Raw genomic sequence first — 12,323 nt, forward strand, 5'->3', positions numbered from 1 at the left:
ACACGTTGATGGTATGGGGCAAAAAGACATATTACAAAGAAGTGCAATCATTATCATCATCAACGGCGCAACAACCGGTATCCGGTCTAGGCCTGTCTTAATAAGAAACTCCAGACATCCCGGTTTTGCTCCGAGGTCCACCAATTCGATATCACTAAAAGCTCTCTGGCGTTCTGACCTACGCCATCGCTCCATCTCAGGCAGGGTATGTCTCGTTTTCTTCTTCTATCACAGATATTGTCCTTATAGACTTTCCGGGTGGGATCATCCTCATCTATACGGATTAAGTGAACCGCCCACCGTAACCTATTGAGCCGGATTTTATCCACAACCGGACGGTCATGATATCGCTCATACATTTCGTCGTTATGTAGGCTACGGAATCGTCCATCCTCATCAAGGAGGTCAAAAACTCTTCCGAGGATTCTTCTCTCGAACGCGGCCAAGAGTTCGCAATTCTTCTTGCTAAGAACCCAAGTTTCCGAGGAATACATGAAGACTGGCAAGATGATTGTCTTGTACAGTAAGAGCTTTGACCCTATGGTGAGACGTTTCGAGAGGAACAGTTTCTGTAAGCTGAAATAGGCTGTGTTGGCTGACAACAGCCGTGCGCGGATTCCATCATCGTAACTGTTATTGGTTGTGATTTTCGACACTAGGTAGGAGAAATTATCAAAGGTCTCAAAGTTGCAGTCTCCTATCTTTATTAATCCGTGTGACCAGTGCGGTTTCCTGTTGGTAGTTGGTTCGTTTTTGGTGCTGACGTTGCCACCATATATTTTGTCTTGCATTCATTGATGTGCAGCCCAAGATTTTGCGCCGCCTGCTCGATCTAGATGAACGCAGTTTGTACGTCTCGGGTTGTTCTTCCCATAATGTCGATATCGTCAGCTTAGGTCAGTAGTTGGGTGGACTTAGAGAGGATCGTACCTTTTGCATTTACGTCAGCATCACGGATCACTTTCTCCAGGACCAGGTTAAAGAGGTTAAAGAGGACGCATGATAGGGCATCCCCTGGTCTTAGACCGTTGTTGATGTCGAATGGTCTTGAGAGTGATCCTCCTGTTTTCAGTCAGTCTTCTCAATTTCGTCGGGATACCGAATTCTCTCATGGCTGTGTACAGTTTTACTCTGGCTATGCTATCATAGGCGGCTTTCAAGTCGATGAAAACATGGTGGAACGGATGTCCATATTCCAACAGTTTTTCCATCGCTTGCCGCAGAGAGAAAATCTGATTTGTTGCTGATTTGCCTGGAGTGAAGCTTCTTTCGTATAGGCCAACGATGTTCTGGGCCTAGCAAGATAGCGGAGAATATTTTATAGATGGTACTCAGCAGCCTGATACGTGTATAATTGCTGTACTGCGTGATGTCCCCCTTTTTACGTATGAGACAGTAAATGCCTCTTTGCCAATCGTCAGGCATTGATTCGATGCCTCACACCTTGAGCTCAAGTTGATGAACCACTTGGTGTAATTATTCGCTTCCATATTTAAATAATTCGGCTGAAATTCGATCAGCTCCGGGCGACTTATGATTTTTTAGTCGATGAATTGTACGGACTGTTTCTTCTATACTTGGTGGTGGCAATATTTGTCCGTCGTCTTCAGTTGGCGGGACCTCCAACTCGCCGACGTTCTGGTTGTTCAGTAGTTCATCAAAGTATTCAACCCATCGCTACAATGTGCCCATTCTGTCGGAAATTAGATTTCCCTTTTTGTCTCGGTAGGATGAGTATCGAGGTGTGTTGTCCTTCATCCTGCTGACTGGTTGGTAAAATTTCCGTGCCTGGTGCGATTGTTCCCTGTGTTTCGAATTCATAGACCTGTTGGTTCTCCCAGGCTTCCTTTTTCCGTCTGTGAAGTCGCTTCTCCGCTCAACGGAGTTCGTGATAAGTCTCTGTGCGTGTCCGTGTCCTTTGAGAATGCAACATTACTCGGTATGCAGGATTCTCCCGTTCCGTTGCTAGCCTACATTCATCGTCCAACCAACCGTTCAGAATCTTTTTGCGGCTGGGGCCAAGTATATTTGGCCGTATTTATGATAACGTTCTCCAGGTGATTGTGAAGATCATTTGTTGATCACATCTGAAATGAGGATATCTGCGATCTTTATGGGGTTGCAGCGATCGTGGAAAAGTTGCGAGAGAGGCGTCTTCGATGGTATGGTCGCGTAATTCGTGCTAACGAGAATTCACTTGCCAAAATTGGTCTGAACATCGAAACCGATGGTAAACGACCAAAAGGCAGGCCTAAACAAAGGTGGCTTGATACGCTGGATGGGGATTTAAAAGCCTCGAGATTGCACCCAGATCAGGCATTCGATAGAGCCAAATGGCGAAACCGAGCACGACGAGCCGACCCCGCTTGTGAACGGGACAAAAGCTGAAGAAAAAGAAGAAGATTTGTTGATGCTTCATCTCCAGGATCTCTGTTGACTGCGGTTATTGCGGCATCCATTTCCCTGTTATAGGTGTTGCGGAGTGCTGTATTGTGGATGGCTTCAGTGTCAACTCTCACTTAATAGTCAGAGGGGATTCCGGGTGGTGTTGTTATTCGAGCTCGGAGCACCATGCCAACGAGATAGTGATCCGAGTCTATTGGCCCCCCTATATGTTCTGACATTCATCAAGTCTGAGAAATGGCGGCGTTCGATCAGTACGTGATCAATTTGGTTGAAAGTGGTCCCGTCTTGAGAGGCCCACGTATGTTTGTGAACCGCTTTCGGCGCAAACCAGGTACATCCAATAGCCATTTCGTGTGACACTGCTAATTGAATGATTCGCAGTCTGTTATCATTTGTATTTTAATTAGGCTATGACGTATCACCTGAATACGAGCTCCGTCTCTATTTGGCTGTTAAAATCTCGAAGTATGATTTTGATATCATATCTGGGATAGGCTTCGAGGCTTCGTTTTACTGCCTCGTAGAAGGTATCCTTCTCCGACTCTGCAGTCTCCTCTTTAGGGGCGTGAACGTTAATGAGGCTTATATTTCTAAATTTGCTTCGCAAGCGCTGAGTGCATAGCTGTTCGCTTATGTTTTCAAAACCAATAACAGTAGGTTTCATTTTTTGGCTGACTAAGAAACCTACTCCGAGTACATGGTTTATTGGATGGCCACTATAATATATGGTGTAGTGACTCTTCTCCAGGAAGCTGGTCCCTGTCCTACGCATCTCCTGTAACGCTGTTATATCGCCTTATATTGGAATAGGGTATCGGCTAGCTGCGTATTCTAGAAAGTTACCTAGCGTTGTTTGACGCGGTTGCGCGCTCTGTTGAAATCACTCTACAAAAGGGGAAAATCGTATTTAACTATATAGATGGATTAAGGTAAAATCTTTATAATATGCTAATCTAAATTTGCTTATCAGTTTGTAATATGAAGATAGAGTATGGACTTTTGAACTAGATCTATTTTTAGCATTAATTTTTCGTCGTCGCTCTCCTTTGTTTTAAAAATTTGAAAGTGTATACCTACCTCATCGCTCCGAAGATTTAATTTTAGATAGAAAACACATACAATTCAATTTAATTGCACAGTTATTCGCGTATATTCAATTACTTCTAATCAGAGCTATCAAAAGCAAACAATGATGTACTGAAGATAAAGATCACCTCAAATCAGGAGTATAAATTGAATGTAGCGATTTTTTTCCATGAAATTTCCTTGGAAATTCTGAAGATGAGAGCGGTATTAGTTGCATTGCTACTTGGGCTTACGGCCGGTAAGTATTTTGATGGAAAAACGTTTTGTCAAACGTGTGTCTTATATTACGAGAATTTGTTTAAATCTTACGTTTGTGTTTTGCTCTTTTTTAGTTTTGGCATACCCTGCCAATAATGACCTCGGCGATTATATTGACGAGTGGGTCTTGGTACCTGATGTCAACTACAACATGCATCTCATCAGTGTTCGAGACGCAGCATTCCAAGAGGCTTTGACCAATCGAGCAGACTTTAAGGTTGACTTCATCTTATTCACCAAGGATAATCCCAAAGTCGGTCAGTATGTCACCAGTGGTGATGCTGACTCTTTGAAAAATTCGAACTTCAACCCAAAAAATCCAACTCGTTTCCTCACTCACGGCTGGAATGGAAATAAGAATGCACAAGAGAATGCTTGGATCCGTGACAAATATCTAGCTCGTGGAGAATACAACATTTTCGTTGTCGATTGGGAAGGTGGAGCGAAAGCTGGCTACCTTGCCGCCAGTAAAAATACGAAAGATGCCGGTGAACAGCTTGCTAACTTCGTTGACTTTTTGAATGAGGAAACTGGTATGAGTTTCAACACTCTCTACCTGATTGGTCACAGTTTGGGTTCTCACGTTGTCGGTTATGCCGGAAAGTATGTTACTCGGGGAAAGGTTAACACCATCTTTGGATTGGATCCTGCTCTCCCATTGTTCGCCTATGATAAACCTGAGCAACGTTTGGCAGTTGGTGATGCTCTGTATGTTGAATCTATTCAAACCAATGGAGGAATGTTAGGTTATGACAAACCCATTGGTGATGCCGCATTCTTTCCCAATTGGGGAAGGAAACAACCTGGTTGTACTGATGTGACTGGTGGATGTTCACATACTAGATCATGCCAATATTTCGCTGAGTCTCTGGATAAGGTGGATGAGTTTGTTGCTGAACAATGTCGAAATTATGATGACATTCTTGATGAAAATTGTCAACCAACCGGAGAAATCGCAAAGTTGGGAGGTGAACCTTCCAATCAAGGAAAGGGTGTAGCTGGTGTATTTTACTTACCAACTAACTCTGCTGCGCCTTACGCAAAGGGAGCTAGTTGGATTCATTTGTAGAAAATTGAGAAATAAAGACTTTTGCTTGGAGATTGAGTTTTATTTTGAATGTTTTAGGCGCACATTTGATTTTTATATTATATTTAGTTTTTTCATTTTAGTACCATTGTCGAACTTTTGTGGTGGATATCTTTTCAAACTGAACTGATAACGACAGTACCAGCACGGAGATTCCATTTGTATAATCGAACCTTATATAAATCAGACTTTTTATCGATACCGTCGGTATGGTGTGGATCCATTTCCTTTGTAGTGGATTTAATTTTATATTCGGATATATTTAACTCTGAAGTAGTATTTACAATAATAAAAGATGGAATTTATATTTATATTTTCTTTTAATAAATTACTATTTTTCATATCATTTTTCTCTTTGATCCTTTAATCCACTCTGCATCAAGAGCATATGGATTTTTCAAATTAGTTGGCAAATAATATTCCCCTGCAACATCCCGGCCGTAGTTTGAATTTATCGAATTTATCAACTATATTTAATGATTCCGCGAAGAAATGAACTGCCTGCCTGCCAATAGGTTTATCAAACCCGCGAACACCTGAATCTGTATGTATAGTTTCAGCATACAAAGCGTCACCTTTATCTAGTCGTTTGTTTGGTTTATCGATGAAGAACAAAGGTAAGGCAGGATCCAGTCCGAAAATAGTGTTAATACGTCCTGCAGTGATACTTTTTCCAACTAAGCCAGCAACATGGGCACCAAGGCTGTAACCTATTAAATAGGTTGTGTTGAGGTTTAAACCTAGATTTTGATGCAGGGAATCAATAAAAGATGCAATCTGCCTCCCAGCTTCTCGTGTGTTTTTGCTCCCCCCAATGTAATTCCATGTTTCGGCTCCACTATTCCAGTCGACGACGAAAATGTTGTAATTGCCACGTGCGAGGTAGTTTTGTCGAATTTTATTGTTTACCGATGTATTGTGAATCTGTGAAGAGTGAGCATTAAGGTAACAATTTGAAAAAGTGTTTATAGTTTATCAGTACCAAAAGTTAGTATTATTGATTTCTTGGTTTATTTTGCGATCAGTGGTTTATAGTTATATGACCTTTTCGGATTTTCAGGGTTGAAAAGCTTTTGGAGGCCCCCTAAATCCGTTACTGAAATATTCAGACCTGACTTGGAATTTTCGTTCGTAAAAAGAATAAATTCAACCGTGAAATCTGTACTTTTCGTCGTATCATATTCTTGTGATAGTTTTTTCACATTTTGCAGGCTCAGGTTTCCGTCAAATTGAGGAACTAATGCCCAATGGGGGGTATCATCGTAATCGTCGCATGTTACTGTGAACATAATTATAGTTAGATAAATGATGGATATAACTAATTTTTGTGTTCTCACCAATGATTAAGGTTGTAAAAAGAATTAGACTCCCCACCATTGTTTCGAAATATTGAAATCAAAGTGGTATGTGCATGTAATAGAGGGCTTATGTTATATTTATAGCTTATCATTCTTTAGATAGCGACTGAAAGTGCTTCATTGCTGAAAATTTTTTTGAATAGTGCAATTAACTGTTTTAGTTATTTTCGTATATAACTTATATGCAGATAACCAGTTTGAAGCGTTGGGTTTGTGGCGATTTGTGGCGAAAATTACCAATAGAGCGAAGGCCGATCTTTATTGTTGAAATTCCAAAGGTCACATCCAAAAAAGCTAGTTTCTATTCGAGGCGAGTTCTTGTTAAAATAAATATTAAATAATTATTGGGCATCAGAATTTCTATCCCTTTTAGCCGTCTTTTACAGGAAGTAGAGAATACTATGAATGTGACTCTATGGGTGTGAATTCTCATTTCGGAGTACACGGAGGACTCATTTGGCAAGCACCCACTTTTTCAAATTCAATAATAGTTGATGGTTTCGTTGCAGGGCAGAGGCAACTTTTCAGATGTTGCCTCAGCTAAGTGTGAGTGGACCATGCATACAATAGGAAACAAGTCGGAATACCGGAAGCTCGCGCTTCGGGTATAAAGGTTTTGTATTCATCTTATGTAGGAAACTTCAACGCACATTTTTCTATCCGTATATAGCTACAAATTCAACATAACCCTTGATATTTTTACAAAATACAAGACATACGTACATATTACAGCCACAGATATTACCCATATTTCCGATTTACTTCGTGCGCAAAAGCATACATATGTACATATATAGTACTTATATTAAAAACGGCTGGTTTAATGTACAAATATATCTATCTGAATTAGACACTACCCGCAAATTTCATTAGCACACATATACTATATACCTACATACACACATGTGTGTTTAGAGTAATTGATATTCATATACAAATGACTACTAAAAGAAAATAATTCTTTGAGACCCCACCCATAAGAACTCATCCGTTGTGTTATTGACGAATTGATATGTGAAGATGACGTCATACAAGTTGTAGAGTGCATAAAATTCACAGAGAATGGAAAAGTTTCACCCCCTATAACTTTGTTAATAATAATTCGATTTTCTTCAAACTTGACCAAATTGTGCACTATGTTATCCCTTACACCAATTTGTACTTTTGGGATGGACATAAGAGGGGTTGTCGGGTAAATTTCTAAAATGTGGAAATATACTATTATTAACTTGATTTGTGTAACTATCGGAACCGGATTTTGAGGCCTAGATTTCGTAGAGATGCACCAGTGTGATTTTTCAGACTTTTCGGTTGGATAGGTTCTGAGAACGAGACCACGAGACCACCATCACCCGATATCAAAATTTCGAAAAGTACTAATTGAGCCCTTTCGTTTGATACCCCACATCGCCACATTCTGTCAACAAAATGTTGCATCCTCCATTCACATGTATGGGGAGCCCACACAAAATTTGCTGCATGTTAAGGGAGGAGCAGATCATATACTCTCACTAATTTTCGTGATAATCGGTCAAGCCGTTTCCGAATAAATCGGGCGTGATAGACAGACAAACAGACACTGACTCGATTCTAACAAGGTTTTGTTTCACACAAAGCCTTAAAAATAACAACTGCTGCCGCGTTCGGTCCGCCGGTTGCAAAGAAATTGTCAATCAGAATCTGGAGAGTTGTCTTTGTCATAAGACGAAAACGTCAGTTATTTATCTGGTACTAGTTGTTGTTGGGTTGATAATTTTTTTGAATTTCATGACTCCCATGGCTTCGGATGATGCACCCCTTATTGATTTATTAGGTTGTTGTACATGAAATGGCCGATTTGGCAACCAAGTGAAGTTAAGTGCGATTTTGCTGTATCAAACCACCACGAGTTGGCGCTGTTAGTGTCGGATAATGAAGTATAAATATTTCTCTATTCAATCAAGGAGTCGTTTCAGTTTTGACCATAGTTGTGATAACATTGAATAAACAGGAAAAAAGGATGGAAAATAGCCGAGAACGTATACTTTTTCTGTATGAGCTCAAACTCGGGCAAGCAGCGGAGGCGACCAGGAAAATAACAGCGTATTTGGAGCTGATACGGTAAGCGAACGAACCACACAGCGGCGGTTCGAAAAATTCCAGTCAGGCGACGTAAACCTTCAAAGTGAGCCACGTGGACGACGTGATAACGACGAGCTGCGTTTCCTAGTCGAATCCGACACACGTCAGTCTGTGAAAGACATTGAAGAGAAACTGGGCGTACACTATTCGACAGTTTTCTGACACTTGCAACAACTTGGAAAGGTGAAAAAGCTCGGCAAATGGGTTCTGTATACTCTTCGAATGGAAATTTGTAGTTCTTTACTCTCCCGCAACAGAAGCGTTCCGTTTTTGCACAGGATAGTGACATGTGATGAAAAGTGGATATTATACGACAATCTTCGCCGATTAGCTCAATGGCTGATGTGCCACCGAAGTATATGCCGAAACCAAGCCTCCATCCGAAGAAGGCAATGGTGGTGACTATTTGGTAGTTTACAGCGCGAGTTATCCACTATTCTTTCTTGGTACCTGGAGAAACGATAAATGGACAGAAATACTCTGCTCAACTCGAGGAAATGCACCAAAAATTGAGTATTCAACAGCCGAGACTAGACAATAGAAATGGTGTGATACTCCTTCGCGGCAATGCACGACCTCATGTTTCCAGAACAACGGTTCAAAAATTAAACGAATTGCAGTATGAAATTCAGCCTCGTCCACCATATTCACCAGACCTTTCGCCAACCAACTATCACTTTTCGAAGTATTTGGATCATTTTTTGGTGGAAAAACAATTTAGGAATGAAGAGACCATCATAATTGCCTCTAACGAGTTTATCAAAACCCGAAAATTGGACTTCTACGAAACTGGCATACATGCTCTTGTATCTCGCTGGGAGAAGTATAATATTTTGAATCGACTGGCACCTATTTTGATTAATTAAATAAATTTTGGTAAGCTTTACAATTGTTTGAAATTTTAATACCAAATCGCCTTTTCATGTGCAACAACCTAATATATTAGAATGCATCCCTTTCACCCTGCCGTAGGATAAAGAACAAAATGAATGGTGTCTAGGTTAGTTCTGGTTTCTATTCGTTATAATCAAATGAAGCTTCCATTTTGGCTTGTTGCCTGTTACTTTGGTTGGTAAGTGTTTGCATTGTACATTGAATTGGCCAACACCCTGGCTCAGTGAGTTCTTCAATCGCGTTGTTGAGAAATGTATATCATTATTTGACTGGCAAGAAAGTATGGCCATGGAATGGTCAAATTACTTTTCGATCCGGTTGTTGTCCGATACTATAAACGTTTCTGAATGCATTCTTGGTATTCGCTACAGCCTAGGGTTGGTCAAAAATCGTGTAGCTCCTGACTCCTATACGATGGGGGGTTACTTATGGAGAAATACAGTGAAAAGCATTGGCCTGTCTACATTTCATTTAAGGATCAACTATAGAGGAGGTATTGGACCGTGTAGCACATGAATTCATCTGATATGGTTTGCGGCAACACTTAGTGTCAAAGAAACTCTCACGTTATGATAAATTTTTCCCTCACGATCCAAAGAGTTAAGTTCCAAGTGTAGAAGGTTATCAAAATCGAGTCGTATCTCTTCTCTCTTCATCAAGAAAACCCCCTCTGTTCTTGCTATGGACACTGTCACACGGGGTATGTAACGTTCAGCGCACTACGTATTGCTATATGCAGATAATGTTTTCCCAGCGTCTCATAATAAAGATATTCTCGAGGAACTTGTCCAAAAGTGGAATATTCGCTTCATGCAGAGTTTTTAACCACCGACCCCAATGAAACAGATACTATCACCTCCAGTGGAAGCGACTAAAAATGGAGCGATTTAAAAATCTCCGATCAATGCTATCGGCCAATGGTGAATTGCGTTATAAAATTGCTTCACATTCGGCCACAAAAAACATAAGCTGTGAAACGTCACTTCATCCAAGTTGTGCTGATAACTTTAACGAAGTGGCGTTCCACAACTGGTGTTTCTTGTGATTCTCAGTGTTATTCGCTCTGTCACTCTCCGTAGCTCTGAGCGCTAGCCAACTGTAAAAAGCAGTGAACGGCGCCTTGCGGTAAGCGAACCAAAGATATTACATCGAACTAGTGGCGCAACACGCCATGATCAGATCTTAAATGAGGATATGCGAAATCGATATTGGGTTACACCAATCGTAAAAATACGAAAGGATAGCCTGCGATGGTATTGACAACAAATACGGGCTGCAGAGAAGTGCTAAGGTTTGTCTAAATACGTTTGTCACGATAGGCCAGATGGAGATTTGAGAGCCTCTTGAATCCATGCAGATTAGTCAAAGGTGAAAGTAGTCTTTTGAAAGGATATCTCTTGCAAAAATCTGGGGGTTTCTATAGTCTTTAGAACCGTAACTCTTAGCCTCACGTTCAAATGTGCTTTGTTTTAGTTTGATTGTCTATGAACGATGTCTAAGTTAAAACGGGTGCGCGGGACTTTTTCCATTAAAGCTAGTCTTTCAACTCTGCTCTGAAACGACCATCATCACCTTTTGGTAGTTCATGGTGACGACGGTTTGTATTTTCTTATTCGACACGATCGATTCGACTCTTTCCAACTAGAACTGACACTAACTTTACTGCAATCTCGGGGTAAACTGACCCTGACCCTTTGAGTTGGGATTGAAGAGTAAATTCAAGTATTCGTTGCTTGTTGTAAAAGGCGACTAAAAGAGTTAGACATTTCTAGGTTAGCGGGCTTCAAATTTGGAAATTTTTCAGCTACTGAAACGGAAACCAAGCCTTGATGACAAGAATTCCAAACATATGAGCTGGACATTCTAGGTCCAAGTCAAATAAGATGGCTTTGTAGAGTATTCCTCTTAATTTTACGGCAATGTGCATTTGTACTCAGGGAATCTATCACACGATACTTTCTTTTGACCTGGTAACCGGTTTTTGACAGGATTCTGACTGCAAGACATTAGTGCAGGTAAAGGAGTATCGCATTTGTGCAGTGCTATGTACTAAGGAGACTTCCGTTAAAGTGAAGAAGGATACTTTCTAAGAGCAATCACACGCAATCAGGACAGTCTTTCTAAAGGTGACATTGTGATTATGATGGGTGGGAGGTTTATGTAGTTTCCACCGCGTCGTCATTGGTGGAATATTTTTCCAGCACAGAGCTTGCATAATGTCAGTTGGGTTTCAACTGACTCACACCATACGATCAATCAGATTGACCACTTTACGATCAGCAGTAAATTTAGGAGTTGCCTTTTGGATATGCTATTGAGTCCTATCTTTCTAATCGGATGGCAAATGTTCCGAGTAACGCCTTAGAATATGGATGACTAATGGTCCGTCACCAAAAATGTGTAGGCGTAGACTGAATATAACCTCCAAAAACCAAGGCTCTCTGTCTGACGGGTCATCGCACTCTCTCTGTTTGCGTTAATGGGAAGAATGTCGAAAACGTCGATCAATTTGTATGTCTAGCATTCACACTACAAGATTCGTTTCCGCTGTCTTGTCTAGAATCTTCCGTGTTACGATCTACCAAGGGGCGAATGTCATCTATGGTTGCCACGCACACATATGAGGGGTAAATTTCCACGTGTTACAGTTTTGCAGTTGCAATCTCTGCCAATTATCCGTCGTCTTCTATGCAACTTTCTCATTACCATCAAGGGCTTCTTATCAGCTTCTTTGTTCTGCTGTTTAAAATATTTGTTCTCGTAAGGCCTTTAGTACAATAGTTTTACCATTTCATTATCGGTTGCCTTTTTTACTGGGAGCACTTGCTTTCTTGTTTATGAGTACGACTTTCTCCATTGCAAACGTATATTGTGAGGGTATTGGAAATTCCTTTTTTCTAGAATAACTAGTAGCACGAAAACGCGAGCATCTCATATGTAAGGCCTACTATTCTTCCTATCATTTACGCTAACGAATCTGATAATAGCGTGTTAAACGATCCCTCGAAAGATTGTTTTTCAGCTGTCCGGAGATAGTAGTAGATCCATTGTCTCATGATGACCGAAGATTGGGTCATCATAGGAAAAGAGGGAGGAGTGTCTGCAAGAGGTTG

General features: G+C 40.8%; 1 protein-coding gene across 1 annotated transcript; it reads left to right on the top strand.

Moving 5' to 3' along the window:
* Window positions 1–3,626: 3,626 nt before the first annotated feature.
* LOC119646838 (pancreatic triacylglycerol lipase-like) lies at window positions 3,627–4,849 on the top strand. Its single transcript, XM_038047455.1, has 2 exons — window positions 3,627–3,730; window positions 3,825–4,849. Exons 1-2 carry the CDS (start codon window positions 3,688–3,690, stop codon window positions 4,817–4,819), a joined length of 1,038 nt encoding a protein of 345 aa, XP_037903383.1. The 5' UTR covers window positions 3,627–3,687; the 3' UTR covers window positions 4,820–4,849.
* Window positions 4,850–12,323: the final 7,474 nt, after the last annotated feature.

The sequence above is a fragment of the Hermetia illucens genome, chromosome 1, assembly GCF_905115235.1.
Source record: "Hermetia illucens chromosome 1, iHerIll2.2.curated.20191125, whole genome shotgun sequence".
Taxonomy (NCBI): Eukaryota; Metazoa; Arthropoda; class Insecta; order Diptera; family Stratiomyidae; genus Hermetia; species Hermetia illucens.

Excerpts from the sequence above, each read along its gene's own strand:
- LOC119646838 (XM_038047455.1), top strand. The coding sequence starts at position 3,688 with ATGAGAGCGGTATTAGTTGCATTGCTACTTGGGCTTACGGCCG. Across the intron at positions 3,731-3,824 it reads GCTACTTGGGCTTACGGCCG|TTTTGGCATACCCTGCCAAT; the intron begins GTAAGTATTTTG and ends GCTCTTTTTTAG.